Source organism: Lissotriton vulgaris, chromosome 2_1 (genome assembly GCF_964263255.1).
Source record: "Lissotriton vulgaris chromosome 2_1, aLisVul1.2, whole genome shotgun sequence".
NCBI classification, from domain to species: domain Eukaryota; kingdom Metazoa; phylum Chordata; class Amphibia; order Caudata; family Salamandridae; genus Lissotriton; species Lissotriton vulgaris.
In genome coordinates, this window is record NC_141687.1 from 1,851,238,878 (window position 1) to 1,851,250,879 (window position 12,002).

The window sequence follows — 12,002 nt, forward strand, 5'->3', positions numbered from 1 at the left end:
TGAAAAAGAAATTAAAGTTATTGCTCAGTGGGAAATGCATTATAGTACATTATGAAACCTCTATTAGTTGATGCACTGCAGAGGTCTGTGTGTAACCAAAGAACCACAGAATTAAATCTTGATTGGTGCTGTGGAGAATAGTGATGTGTATTTTTAGTGCTACGAAGTCGCATCCTGTCACAAAGCACCTCGACTATGTAAGTCAATATTTTATACTTGTATTATACACAGGGGAAGATAGAATGCTGCAAAACGTGCAAATAATTTTACTATAAAATGGTGCTTTCAAAATGTAGATTTTAATAATACCAAAGCGTATGTAATGCGTGTTTTTTTTACATAACTGTCCCTTCAACACCTCTAATGGGGCACTAAGGGCTGTGTGAATGCAGTTAAAATTAAAAGCAAGAACTTCCCAGCCCAGTTGTTAACTCTTTGCACTTCCAAAAAAACTAATCTTTGTCATCACAAAGAGCCAGAACTACTCCCAAGCATCCTTTACACTTGCAGATTAGCTGATAAGGCACATTTGCCTTTCTTTCAGGCAAACAGTTGATATTGATCTAAATTAGCCAGCTGTCTTATTGCAGGGACAAGTGAAGCTGGGGAATCTGTGACCCCCTTCCCAGGACTCCACGAACCCCCTGGGGGTCGCGCCCCACAGATTGAAGACCTCTGCCCTAGTGGGTTACAGAAGTTCAGAACTGAAGCACCAATGTATTTAACTCTTAAATAAGTAATTCTCAACTAAATATTGGAGCATGAGAACAAAATAATTAAGAAAACATTTAAATCGGAAAAAATTAAAACACGATGCAATGATAACAATTAACTCCTTTTAATCTTCTCCCTTTTCAACGCATATAAAAGCAGCAGGAGCCTTTCTCCTAGTAGCTGGTAGACAGTGTCACATGTATGACTGCAAATTGTTATTTTCTTTCAAATGGGAGAACTTAAAAGTGAAGAAGCATGTTTCTTGGAAAATTACACCCCAATGTGCTTGTGCTTTTAAAATTAAGCCAAGTAAGTCCTAAAGTTTTTTTTTATGAAGGATGTTTCTTTACTCTGCATATGCTGTACTTTCCTGTTATAAATATGGCACCATGTCTACAGGCCACTGGGAGTAAAATACCTGGTGTTTGTAAAGACACTTTGACATGGAGAGAATTAAAATAATGAGTTTTATGTAATGCATTAACTCTTCAGTAGAATTTTCTCCCATTTCAAAGTGGCTCATTTTCACACAGCAGGAATCTCGCTCCCAGTAACTGGTAGACACGCTGCCCATGTTTATATCTGAAAAACAGACTTTTTTTTTAAAAAGGGAGAAAGTTATAAAGTGCAGACATTTTTTCCTTATTATCACTTAAAAAATTTCCCATTTAAAAAAATGGTTGTCTGTGTTGTATACTTTACGGTGTCATATGTGGAAAAGGTATGTCCTGTTCCACATATACATACAACACAGACTGTCACCCATGCTCATATATCCCATTCATTCACACACATTGTCATACATCACCACAGACAATGCACTGAATGACAACACATAGCAGCCAAACTCCCTCCTGCTGGGACAAAAAAGCCTGTCAAGTTTAATTTGGACTAGTTGGTTCTGGAGGCCATCTGACTCGCTGTGCCTTTTGATGCATTATGTGCTGAGAGGTTCGTCGCTACACAGTGAAAAACGAAGGTCCTTATGTGCAAAGCCCGGATCACAGTCCTTTTTCTCATATTTTACAAACATGTTTGCAAATTGGCTTTGTTTTGCAGTGTGATTGGTCTATTTAGTTGCATCAACAAAATGCCCTTTTCCAGGCAGTTACAAAAACTCTAGCCTCATTAAAATGTATAAAGCACGCAAGTATTTTGCGACCCACTGTGAATGGTGGCAAAAATAAGAATAGTGATTTGCGAGGTAGAGCAAAAACCTCCGCCCCTGCCTTTGCATTCCTTGAATTGTGACATATGTTTTTTTTTTAAGCCCTTTCTTGTAAAGGGTTAAGGGCTCCCTTTAAATATAAAAGTCAGCATTCAGGGAGTAACTTGAGGAGGATGCAATACCACCCCATGTCAGGTTCAACACAGTAAGTGCCTTTAGTACATTGTAACACGCTTAATGTGCGTTGGGTTTACCTGTTCGAACCAATCCTGGCGCTGCTCCCACTCCTAGTAGCAATGGAGCTGATTCTGGGTAGGCTCGGGATACCCGGTTAGGTGTCTGTTTGGTGGTCCTTAATGAGGTAACAGAGCCTTAAGCCATGTGGCGATTGGCCATTTCTATCCCTTTCTTTGTTCCCTCTTCGTGCCCAGTACCAGTAATGGCATTGCTCACACGGTAGTGGTGGAGACCAGCTGTAATTAATTCTGCCAAGTTCCAAAGAGTTCTTGCAATCACTGGGGTTCCTTTCATCACCATTTAAAGCATAATTGCTGGAATTTAACCCTTTCGATGCTGATGACGAGCTCAGCTCGTCATGATGCACAGTTGAGCTGTGCTGATGACGAGCTGAGCTCGTCATGAATACAGCCTCAGAGCAATTTCCAGCACAGGGGGGAAAACGCCCAGCAGCCATGTGGTTAAAGACTGTGTAAGTCAGCCGCATCTCTTCTGTGTAGAATGGCTCCCTTTAATTTAAGTGCGCAATCAAGCAATCTGGAGGGCAAATTCAAATCAGGGGTGTGTTTAGTGTTCTGGAGTAAGCATCTCCTCTAAGTTCTGGTTGCTAGGAGATGATGTAGTAATCTATAATATAAGCCTTTACGGGGAGAATGTTGATCATTGAAGTTTGTCAGTTGGTTCTTGCATCTCTGTGGGTGAGTTCTCTAATCAACTTGCTGCACAACAAACTACTACAAACTTCACCTTGAAGATTCGCAGCCAGCTGATTTAATTTGTGGGCATCACCTCAGAGCTACTTGTGAGAACTTCAAACCAAGGTACACGCAAAGTCATTGATCAAATCAAAGTATGGGAGCCCCTTGCAACTAAATCAGCCATTCAACTTTGATTCCTCGGTTGAAATGGAAAAAGGTGTTTAATTATGCTAGAGTGTGTGGGACTTCTTTGTTTATGCATTTCTAGGCTCAGAGGGGCAAGAGGTGTTTGAACATCTCTCTGAGTTTCCTGACAATGAGGCTTCAGATTTTAATGAATATGAGATTTGCATCAGAAAGATGGATTTACATTATCTTCCTAAATTGAGTATGGTGTTGGAGCGTTATCACTTTGGAAAGAGAATGCAAAGACCAGAAGAATCTGTTGAGCAGTAAATCACCATGTTGAGAAAGTTGGCATCCACGTGTAGTTTTGGTGCAACCTTTGAGGAAAGGTTAAGGGACCAGCTTATGCTTGGATTCATTATTGACAAAGCAAAGTTTTGTGGCAAAAAGACAACCCTTTGCTGCAAGAAGTAATAACTATTTTCAAAATGCATGAGCATTTATAAGCTTTTGCGGTCACGATTCATAAAGAAAGCAGTGTAGGAAAGAGTGAAGGTGAAGTAGTTAAGGAGGTGTGAAACAAAGTCTCTGATAAGACTTTTAAACAGATCTGACAAGACCATGATGTCGACTAAAACATCCACTTTCACGGTAAATGTTTCAGATGTGAGAATTCTGGTCATATGGTGAATTATAAGGAGTGTCCAGGGTGGAAGGTCACAAGCTTCAGTTGCGAAGAACGGGTCATTATGGGAGGGTCACTATGTCCATCACATAAGGCGCTGTTCATAAAATAGCAAAAGTTAGGGATGGTCCCTTGTTGGTCAAATATAGCATGAGAAATGAATTAGACAAACTTGTAAAGAATGGAATAGTTCAGGGGTGGATGCCAGTGAATGGATTGCCCCTGTCGTCATGGCCTGCAAAGCTAATGGTGAGGCTAGACTATGCAATGAGTTGATGGAATTGAACAAAAAGGTGGTCGTTGATTATTACCCACTTCCTAATATAACTGAAATGCTGTCGTCTCTGGGTGGAGCAAAAAAGGTTTCCGCGTTTAACCGGTCTTCAGCGTATCATCGGGTCAAACGCCAGTATCCTGGGACCTCCCCACTTTTATCACCACTTTCGGAACTTTCAAGTTTTTCAGGATGCCTTTTGGTCAAATCTCAGAGGCCTCTGTTTTTCAGAGGGTAATGGAGAGTGTTCTGAACGGTATTCATGGAATTAAGATTTATCAAGACAATCTAGTTTATGGGCTTGATCTAAAAGAGCATAATGAGAGATTGACTGTGGTGTTGGAAAAGCTTCTTGATGCTAGCCTCACCCTGAAGGTGGATAAATGCGATTTTGATGTTGGAGAAATTGAATATTTGGGGCACTTGGTCTCTGGGTTTCGGATCTGGCCTAGACCATCGTTGGTAGATGCCATCTCCAATCTGAGCTATTCCAAGGATAAAGAAGATTTGGTGAAATTTTTGGGGATGGTGGAATTTTATAATATGTTTGTTCCCAACTTTGTGCAAAAACTGATTGCATGCGGGTATGTTAAAAAAGGATCTGAGTTTGTTTGGGGTCAAGCATGCAATGAGCAGTTTGATGAGATTAAAAAATAACCGAATGAGGCTCCTAGTCTGGCTAGTTTTGATCCTCCTAAGGATTCATATGTGATGACTGACGCAAGTTCCAAGGGGTTAGGTGCAGTCTTATTGCAAAATGTGGAAGGTTCTGAGAGGACTATTTTGTTCACTTCCGGACCTGTGAGGGGAGAGGAATGAAATTACTTGTGATGGAGAAAGAGGCGCTTGGAGTTTACTGGGCAATACATAAATTAAAAAACTCTTGTGGGGTAAGTGCTTTGAGGTCATTTCTCATCATAAACCTTTGAAAGAAGTCTTTGGTAAAAAGGTGTTGATTTTGTTTCTCGCAGGAAAAGGAAGTGGGTGGTTGCCTTGCAAGATATTGAATTCAAAGTCTCAAACATACACAGTTCTTAAAACATTTTGACAGACTGTCTATCCAGGTTGACTGGAACCAATGAGAGTTCTGATTTTATCTGATAATTGTGATATATATATCTTTTTTTTTTTCCAGGAGAAGAGTTTGATGAGGAGGTAAATGTCTGCATGATTAATGATGGGCGAATCACTGAAGCTTTGTGGAGTGAAAGCCTAGATAAGGACCTTGTGTTGAAACAAGTGGTGGCTAAAGTACAATGTGGATGGGGAGAGAAACAGGAGTGGGAGGAGAATCTCAGAGGATTTTGGCATGTTAAAGATTTGGCTGTAAAGAATGGGATATAAATGCGTCAAAGTAAATTGGTTGTACCTGAGAGTTTGAGAAGCAAATTGGTGGCTAATGTCCATTAGGATCAGAGAGGCATACTTTTGGCCAGCTATGGTTGTACCTATATAGAGAGTGGTACGTGATGGCCCTCATTGTCCTAGAAGTGACAAAGTACTGAAGTGCAGGACTCCACCTATGGTGATCAGATAACAAACTTGTGGCCCTTGGGTGGACATAGCAATAGACATTTTTGGTCCGGGTAAGTTGAAGTCTCAGGATCGCTATGTCTTAGTCTGTCTGGACATGTTCTCAAGGTGGCCAGAGGTGAAGATAGTCAACTCTGTGGGATCAGAAGCAGTAATCAAATTTCTGGGGGATCTGTTTGAAAGAGAAGGCTTTCTTGCATCCATTTTATCAGACAATGGTGTTCAGTTCACTTCCTCTAGAGATATCTAGCATAAGAAGGCAGCTTGTATCATCCTGAATGCAATGGTGTGATGGAGAGGTTTGTAAAGGTTCTTAAGGAAGCTATGCAATTGGCAGTAGTCTCTGGTAATGACTGGGAAGAGGTTGTAAGAATAAAAGTGAGATTACAGGTTTACTTCACATTCCTCTACGGGGGTGCCTCCTGTTAGGCTGTTCAAAGGAAGAGCTGCCATCATGGAGGTTATTCCGTTGTGGGTGGCGTCTATAAGGAAAGAAGCTGATAGTGGTGTGGATTGTACAGGTGCAAGGAAAGAGGGAGACAAGGAAGGAATTGTTTGAGGAAAACGGTGAAGACAGTTGTGGGGGTTGGCGATTGTTCAGCGTCAGGTTACCAAAGAAGGCACTGGGCAAGTACAAGTTTGAAAAGCTCATGAAGATCATTAAGCTGTTTGACAGTGTTGCCTAAACCAATGACCATAGGATATGGAATCTAAATAGGATTGCCAAATATCACCCACAAGAAACGAATGGTGCGGAGGTTCCTGTGACACAAGAAGAGGAGATCTCTTCGCACAAGGACGATGCCTCTTCGTTTGCAAGAGTGTGTCCACTAATTTACTTGTTTTCTTTGATTTGCTCCATCTTTATTTCTCAAGATTATCTTTGTTTTGTTAATCCTTTGTCGTCTTAGGTTGGTGTAATTAAGGGGGGCGGTGATGTGGTGTTCTAGAGTAAGCATCTCCTCTAAGTTCTGGTTGCCATGGAGATGATGTAATTTAGACTGTAAGCACTTGCAGGGAGAATGTTGATTTATTGAATTTTGTCAGTTGGTTCTTGCTCCTCTGTGGGTGACGTCTCTAATCCACTCCCTTTATAATAAAACTACTACAAACTTCACCTTGAAGATTCACAGTTTGCTTATTTAATCTATGGGCATCACCTCAGAGCGACTTATGAGAACTTCAAACCAAGGTACAAAGTTGTTGATCAAATCAAAGAATGCGAGCCCCTTGCAACAGATTCACCCAATTGACTCTTCAGCCTCAATATGGCAATGACATCATCTGCTCTTCCCTCTGCTGGGTCTACACTGGCCCCACTCCTGTTGATTGGGTGTTAGGCTTAGTAGTGTTGTCTCACGATATGTTATTAGAGTTAACTTGTCCTAACCATCTGCGAGGACCAATTGTTGTGTGTATTACCATTTCTTTGCCAGCTCTACAATTAAGGAACCTCTAGAAAGGAATCCCTTTTCACATAAGTGATTTTCACTGTGTAGTATGAACTAATTTGTCTGTAATGTGAAATGTATGTGTCTGATTGGCACCACTAATTATGTAGTCCTTTTTTTTTTCCAGCGTCGTAACGCCTGAAGACGTTTACATAATTTGTTTGACGAAGAAGAGGTCTTGCACAGAACCCAACTTCCTTTGCTGCGCTTGTTGCAGCTGACCTCCAAGGTACGAACCCCAGGGTTTAGAGTAAAAAAAACTGATGCTATGTAATTTTTTACATAGTAGTTACAGGCTTTGTATGTGGTCTACATAGTGAGTGGGATAGTATAATTTGTAGAGGTGTATATAATCATTTTGGAAGACTGGAGTGTTGAGAGTTCAGTTGAGGACAATGAAGTGGCTGATTTGAACATTCTGCTCCAACATTCCAAAGTTTGTCTTTGTTTCCTCCTTTTTGAAGAAAAAAAAATCTGCCCTCGGTAGATGGATTGTGATAATAGCCTTCTGCCTTGGCTATACTGGTTGTTAAAGGCCTTCTTCCTCTTTATCGGCCCCCGCCTGTCTAGGCCTGTATCTCTGTTTCAGGGCCTTCCGCAACGGAATAGCCAGAGATTAGGCTATGTTAATAAGTTGTATAGCACAAAGGGACATTGTCCAGGTATAATGCTAAAGTACCCAATATATGCATTTGAAGAGAAATGTGAGATATTTGCATAATCTTACACATTGTATTTTAATTTTACAGGTACCTGTAATATTGGTAAGAGACGATGAATACAGTAGAGCAGCTACTTGCAAAACCATTCCTGGGACTGAGTCATGAAAATAAACTAATGATAAAACGATTAGGACCTGACCGACCAGACCTGCAACTACATCAATGTTCCCAAGACAGAGGGAAGATATACAAACGTACATTCTCAAACACCTGGTACGCGAAAGTTGATTGGCTTACAGGAAGTACTTCCAAAAATTGTTTGTTCTGCTTTCCCTGCTTGCTGTTTGGTGGTGACCTTAAGTGGGCAAGACTAGGAGTGATCGATTTGAAGCATTTGTCAGATAAAATAAAGAAGCACGCACACTCGAAATGTCATATGGAAAACCTGACAAGACTTGGAATGTTGGGAGATGCAACCATTGAAGCCCACATAAGCGACACATACCGAAGAGCAATAATGAAACACAATGAAGCAGTCGATAAAAATAGACGCATATTGTCAACATTAATTGATTGTATTCGTTTCTGTGGGGCTTTTGAACTTGTGTTACAAAGACATGATGATTCTGAAAGCTCCTTAAATCCTGGTATGTTCAGAGGCCTTGTAGATTTAAGTGCAAGCTTGGACCGTGAAATGGAAGCACGTTTAGCAAATGTTGCAGTGTTAAAAGGCACCTCTAAAACCATACAAAACGAACTTCTTGAATGTATGCTCGAGATTGTAAGAAACTACATTGTTCAGCAGTTAAAAACAACAGACTTTGTGGCTATTCAGGCTGATGACACCACTGATGTGGCCAATAAAACACAGGCTGTATTAATCTTTCGCTATATTGAAAATGATATTAAAGTAGTAGAGAGATTCTATGGTTTTATACATTTAAAAGACTTCATTGCAGAAACTGTTGCTACAGCTATGCTCACTGAACTGGACTTGATTTTTCCAGAGCACTCTGAAAAGCAAAAACTAATTGCACAAAGCTACGATGGTGCTTCAGTTACAAGGGGAATTTTTGGTGGAGTACAGGAAAAAATTCAAGCTGTGTATCCTAATGCTCATTATGTCCACTGTTATGCCCACCAACTAAATCTTATTATGCAGCAAGCAGTAGGCAGGATCTCTGAGGCCTACATTTTCTTTTTGGATGTAGCCAGTATTGCAGCATTCTTCTCAGGTTCATCAAAAAGAACTAAAATACTTCAGGACATTGTGGAGAGTAGGGTTCAAAATGGATCTGCACCTTGTTTGAACTTTAACATGCGCACAGTCAACTTAATATATGAATATAGGGTTGATCTGGAGAAATGTTACAATACCATTGAAGCCAGTGGTGACTTTGAATACAAAAGTCGAAGTGAGGCCCGTGGCTTTGCAAGAACACTACAAGACCGAGAGTTCCAGTTTTTTCTGTTTTTGTTTCATGAAATAATGTCTCTTGTTGACAAATTCCATAACCAGCTACAAAAACGTGATATAGCGACTGTATTTATACAATGGGCTACAATTCAGTTTATCACCGGTATGGACAAAGTTGGAGAGGAGATTGACAGTTTAGACAGCAGACTGCCAAAAGATTCTATTTTTTCAAACCGCAGAAAAAACATCAGCAGCCTGACCCTAATTGCAAAGGAAATATGTGACACTATTGTTGAGCATGCAAAGCAACGTTTTTTTTTTACAAAGCATTTGGTGAGTGCCACATTACTACAAAGTGACCAGTTTGCAAATTATGATATTTCTTTCCCTGAGCAAGCACTGCATGAAGCTGTGGAAGTTTATCCTATGCTCAACAAAGACGATCTAAGAACCGAGTTAACTGTACTATATGGAATGCATGTCTATCGGCAGGCTACTGGTGCAGTTTCTCTGCTCGCTTTAATTCATAAACTTAATATGGAAAACACCCTTACAGAGACAATGACTTTACTCAAAATACTTTTAACTACTCCCATGACAACAACTGAGTCGGAACGATGTTTTCCAACTTTGAAAAGAATTAAGACATTCTTGAGGAGCACCATAATTGAAGAAAGACTAAATGCTTTAGCAATGCTATCTATAGAGAGAGACCTTGTTAAGCGAATCCCGGACTTTAATATTCAAGTAATTGAGAAGTTTGCAGCTATTAAAGAACGGCGTGCTGATTTCATCTACAAAAAGTGAACACAAGTGTTAATCCTAACATTTCTATAATGTTGGCAGTTTGTGACCTCTGTAGTACAGATATTGGAGTCTGTGAACTCAGTGATGTATGCCAGGCTTTCTCTTTTGCAAAATAGATGCTCTGAAACTTAATACTGAACATTTGAGACATTACAGATTCCATATATTTGTTTTAGCAGCACCTATCTCATTAAGTTGTGAAGGTTGATACTGCCGCTATGCAATTGCTATCTGGTCCAAAAAAAGGTTTCATTTTTTATTACGTTGTTCTGTAGGTTTGTTGATGGTTGTAATTGCACTCATGTACAACATGTGGGTCTCCCAACTGGTGAATATAATGCAAAGTAACATTCATTAAGATGTATCGCCCCAGAGAATTGTGTGCTGATTAATATATGTATGTACTTGTGTAGCTGGAATTTGCCCAAAAATGCAGGAAAGTTCTGGTCACGGTCAAAGAAAGGGAGCTATTCAGTCAACTACTGACAGGACTGGTAGCTTGTTAGTGGTTTGTTATTGTATTGTGATGTTATTTCAAGAAGTGTATCTTCAAATCTTTCCTACACTGCAACAGGTAGTGTTGGATGTGATGATGGATACATGAATTTTGTTCCTGAGCCTAGGCGCATAGATGGAAAATGTCTGGGCCATTATTTTATTTTTTTTCTACACTTAATCTGCAGTGATACTGACCTAACTGCAGGATTGCGAGATTTAGCAGAGAAGGTGAGTGTTCCCCCAAGATAAGAGGGGTGCCTCGGATCATGTGGCTTTGCTGGTCCACTAGATCATCAATGTTTATAACAATGTACCTGGTTTTGATTTAGTGGACTGAGGTGAGCTAATGGAGTTGCAGAAGATTGGAGGGGTGGGGGTGATGTGATCATATTTCTTCATCCCTTGCATATATCACATTAAGCGCCTTGTAGGGCACCCTTTATGGTTTGTCTTGCTGTCTTTGTCTGCCCAGTCACTAAAATCCCACTAGCTTTTATTTTCTCAGTAGATTTAAACTGCAAGTTAATCTAATAAAGAAATCTTTGAAGTACTACGTTGTTATCTCAACGGCAATTTGATGTTTTTTGGTGTTAGAACAAAGCAACTATGTCCATATCCTAATAAATGTCTGTTCGAGGCATGTGGGCTGCTGAAATCATATCTTAGCATAGATCGCCGCCTAGTGTTGGGTCCGGATGTTTGCACCTTGTTGTCATTTAAGAGTCTTCGAAGTATCACGAGATAGGTGACTCCTCCCCTGGACTACAGTGCGCATGGGCATCTTCTCCATCTTCAGATTGTTTTTCTCCGCCATTGGGTGCGGATGCACTTTGACAACTCCAACTTCGAGACCGAAGTTTTTCAACTTTCTAAGGCCAAAAACCTTCTACCTTCATTGGTATTGTTTCCGCTCGGTATCCCTCGACTCAACAACACTTTCCATCTTTCTCCTTGTCGTCGACGCGGGCCGTTGGGCCTTTTCGACACCACGTGGGCCTCCTGCGGATGGAAAGGACCCCGTTCAAAAGATGGCCACAATTTGGATCCAAATTTCCACATAGCGATAAGCATACAGTATGCAACAGGTGCCTATCTCCGGAGCACAACAAAGAAAACTGTCCAGCTTGTGCTCAGTTCCGGTCGAAGAAAACTATCCGGAACGGAAGAGCTGCTCGACAAGAGATGCAGCAACAGGCGCCTGAACCGGAAAACATCTTCGATGACTAACATGAACTCCCAGAAGTGGCGGACTCCGACCTCGAGATAGTCACCGTCGAGGACCAGTCGGACTCCGATGAGCAGATCACACCGGGGCAAACCGTGAGTACCGAGCCCATCCTCCGCTTACATCTCCAGACAAGGCTCCGGTCAAAGCATCGCCTAAAAGCCTTAGCTGAGACCGACATACTGCTTCAGAAGCCCCGCCTTCCGGCTCGGTTCCGAAGACCACACCCAAGCATTTTGGTACCCCGGGACAGAGCAAGACACTTCCCAAAAAAGTTGTAGATCCGAAGAAGACCATTGACCCGAAGAAGGTCGTCGATCCCAAAAAGGGCTCTGACCCGAAAACTGCTGTCGATCCGAAGAAGGCCGTCGAGCCAAAAGACTCAGCAGAGCCGTGAAAAAAGGCTGTTGAACCAAAGCAAGTCGTCGAGCCAAAAAGCGGTACAAAAGGGGTTGGTAATGGACGGAGCATCTGAACCAATCAAACACTCACACCCAGTCAAAAGAT

At 41.2% G+C, this 12,002-nt stretch overlaps 1 protein-coding gene across 1 annotated transcript in view; it reads left to right on the forward strand.

The window, feature by feature from the left end:
• LOC147733405 (zinc finger MYM-type protein 1-like) overlaps positions 1-10,820 on the forward strand; it is a 48,889-nt gene extending 38,069 nt beyond the window's left edge. The window contains exons 2-3 of the mRNA XM_086958025.1: positions 7,014-7,115; positions 7,636-10,820. Coding sequence (XP_086814151.1) covers positions 7,661-9,772 — 2,112 coding nt within the window. The 5' untranslated portion in view covers positions 7,014-7,115; positions 7,636-7,660 and the 3' untranslated portion in view covers positions 9,773-10,820. The remainder of the gene's footprint in view (positions 1-7,013; positions 7,116-7,635) is intronic.
• The last annotated feature ends 1,182 nt before the right edge of the window (positions 10,821-12,002 follow it).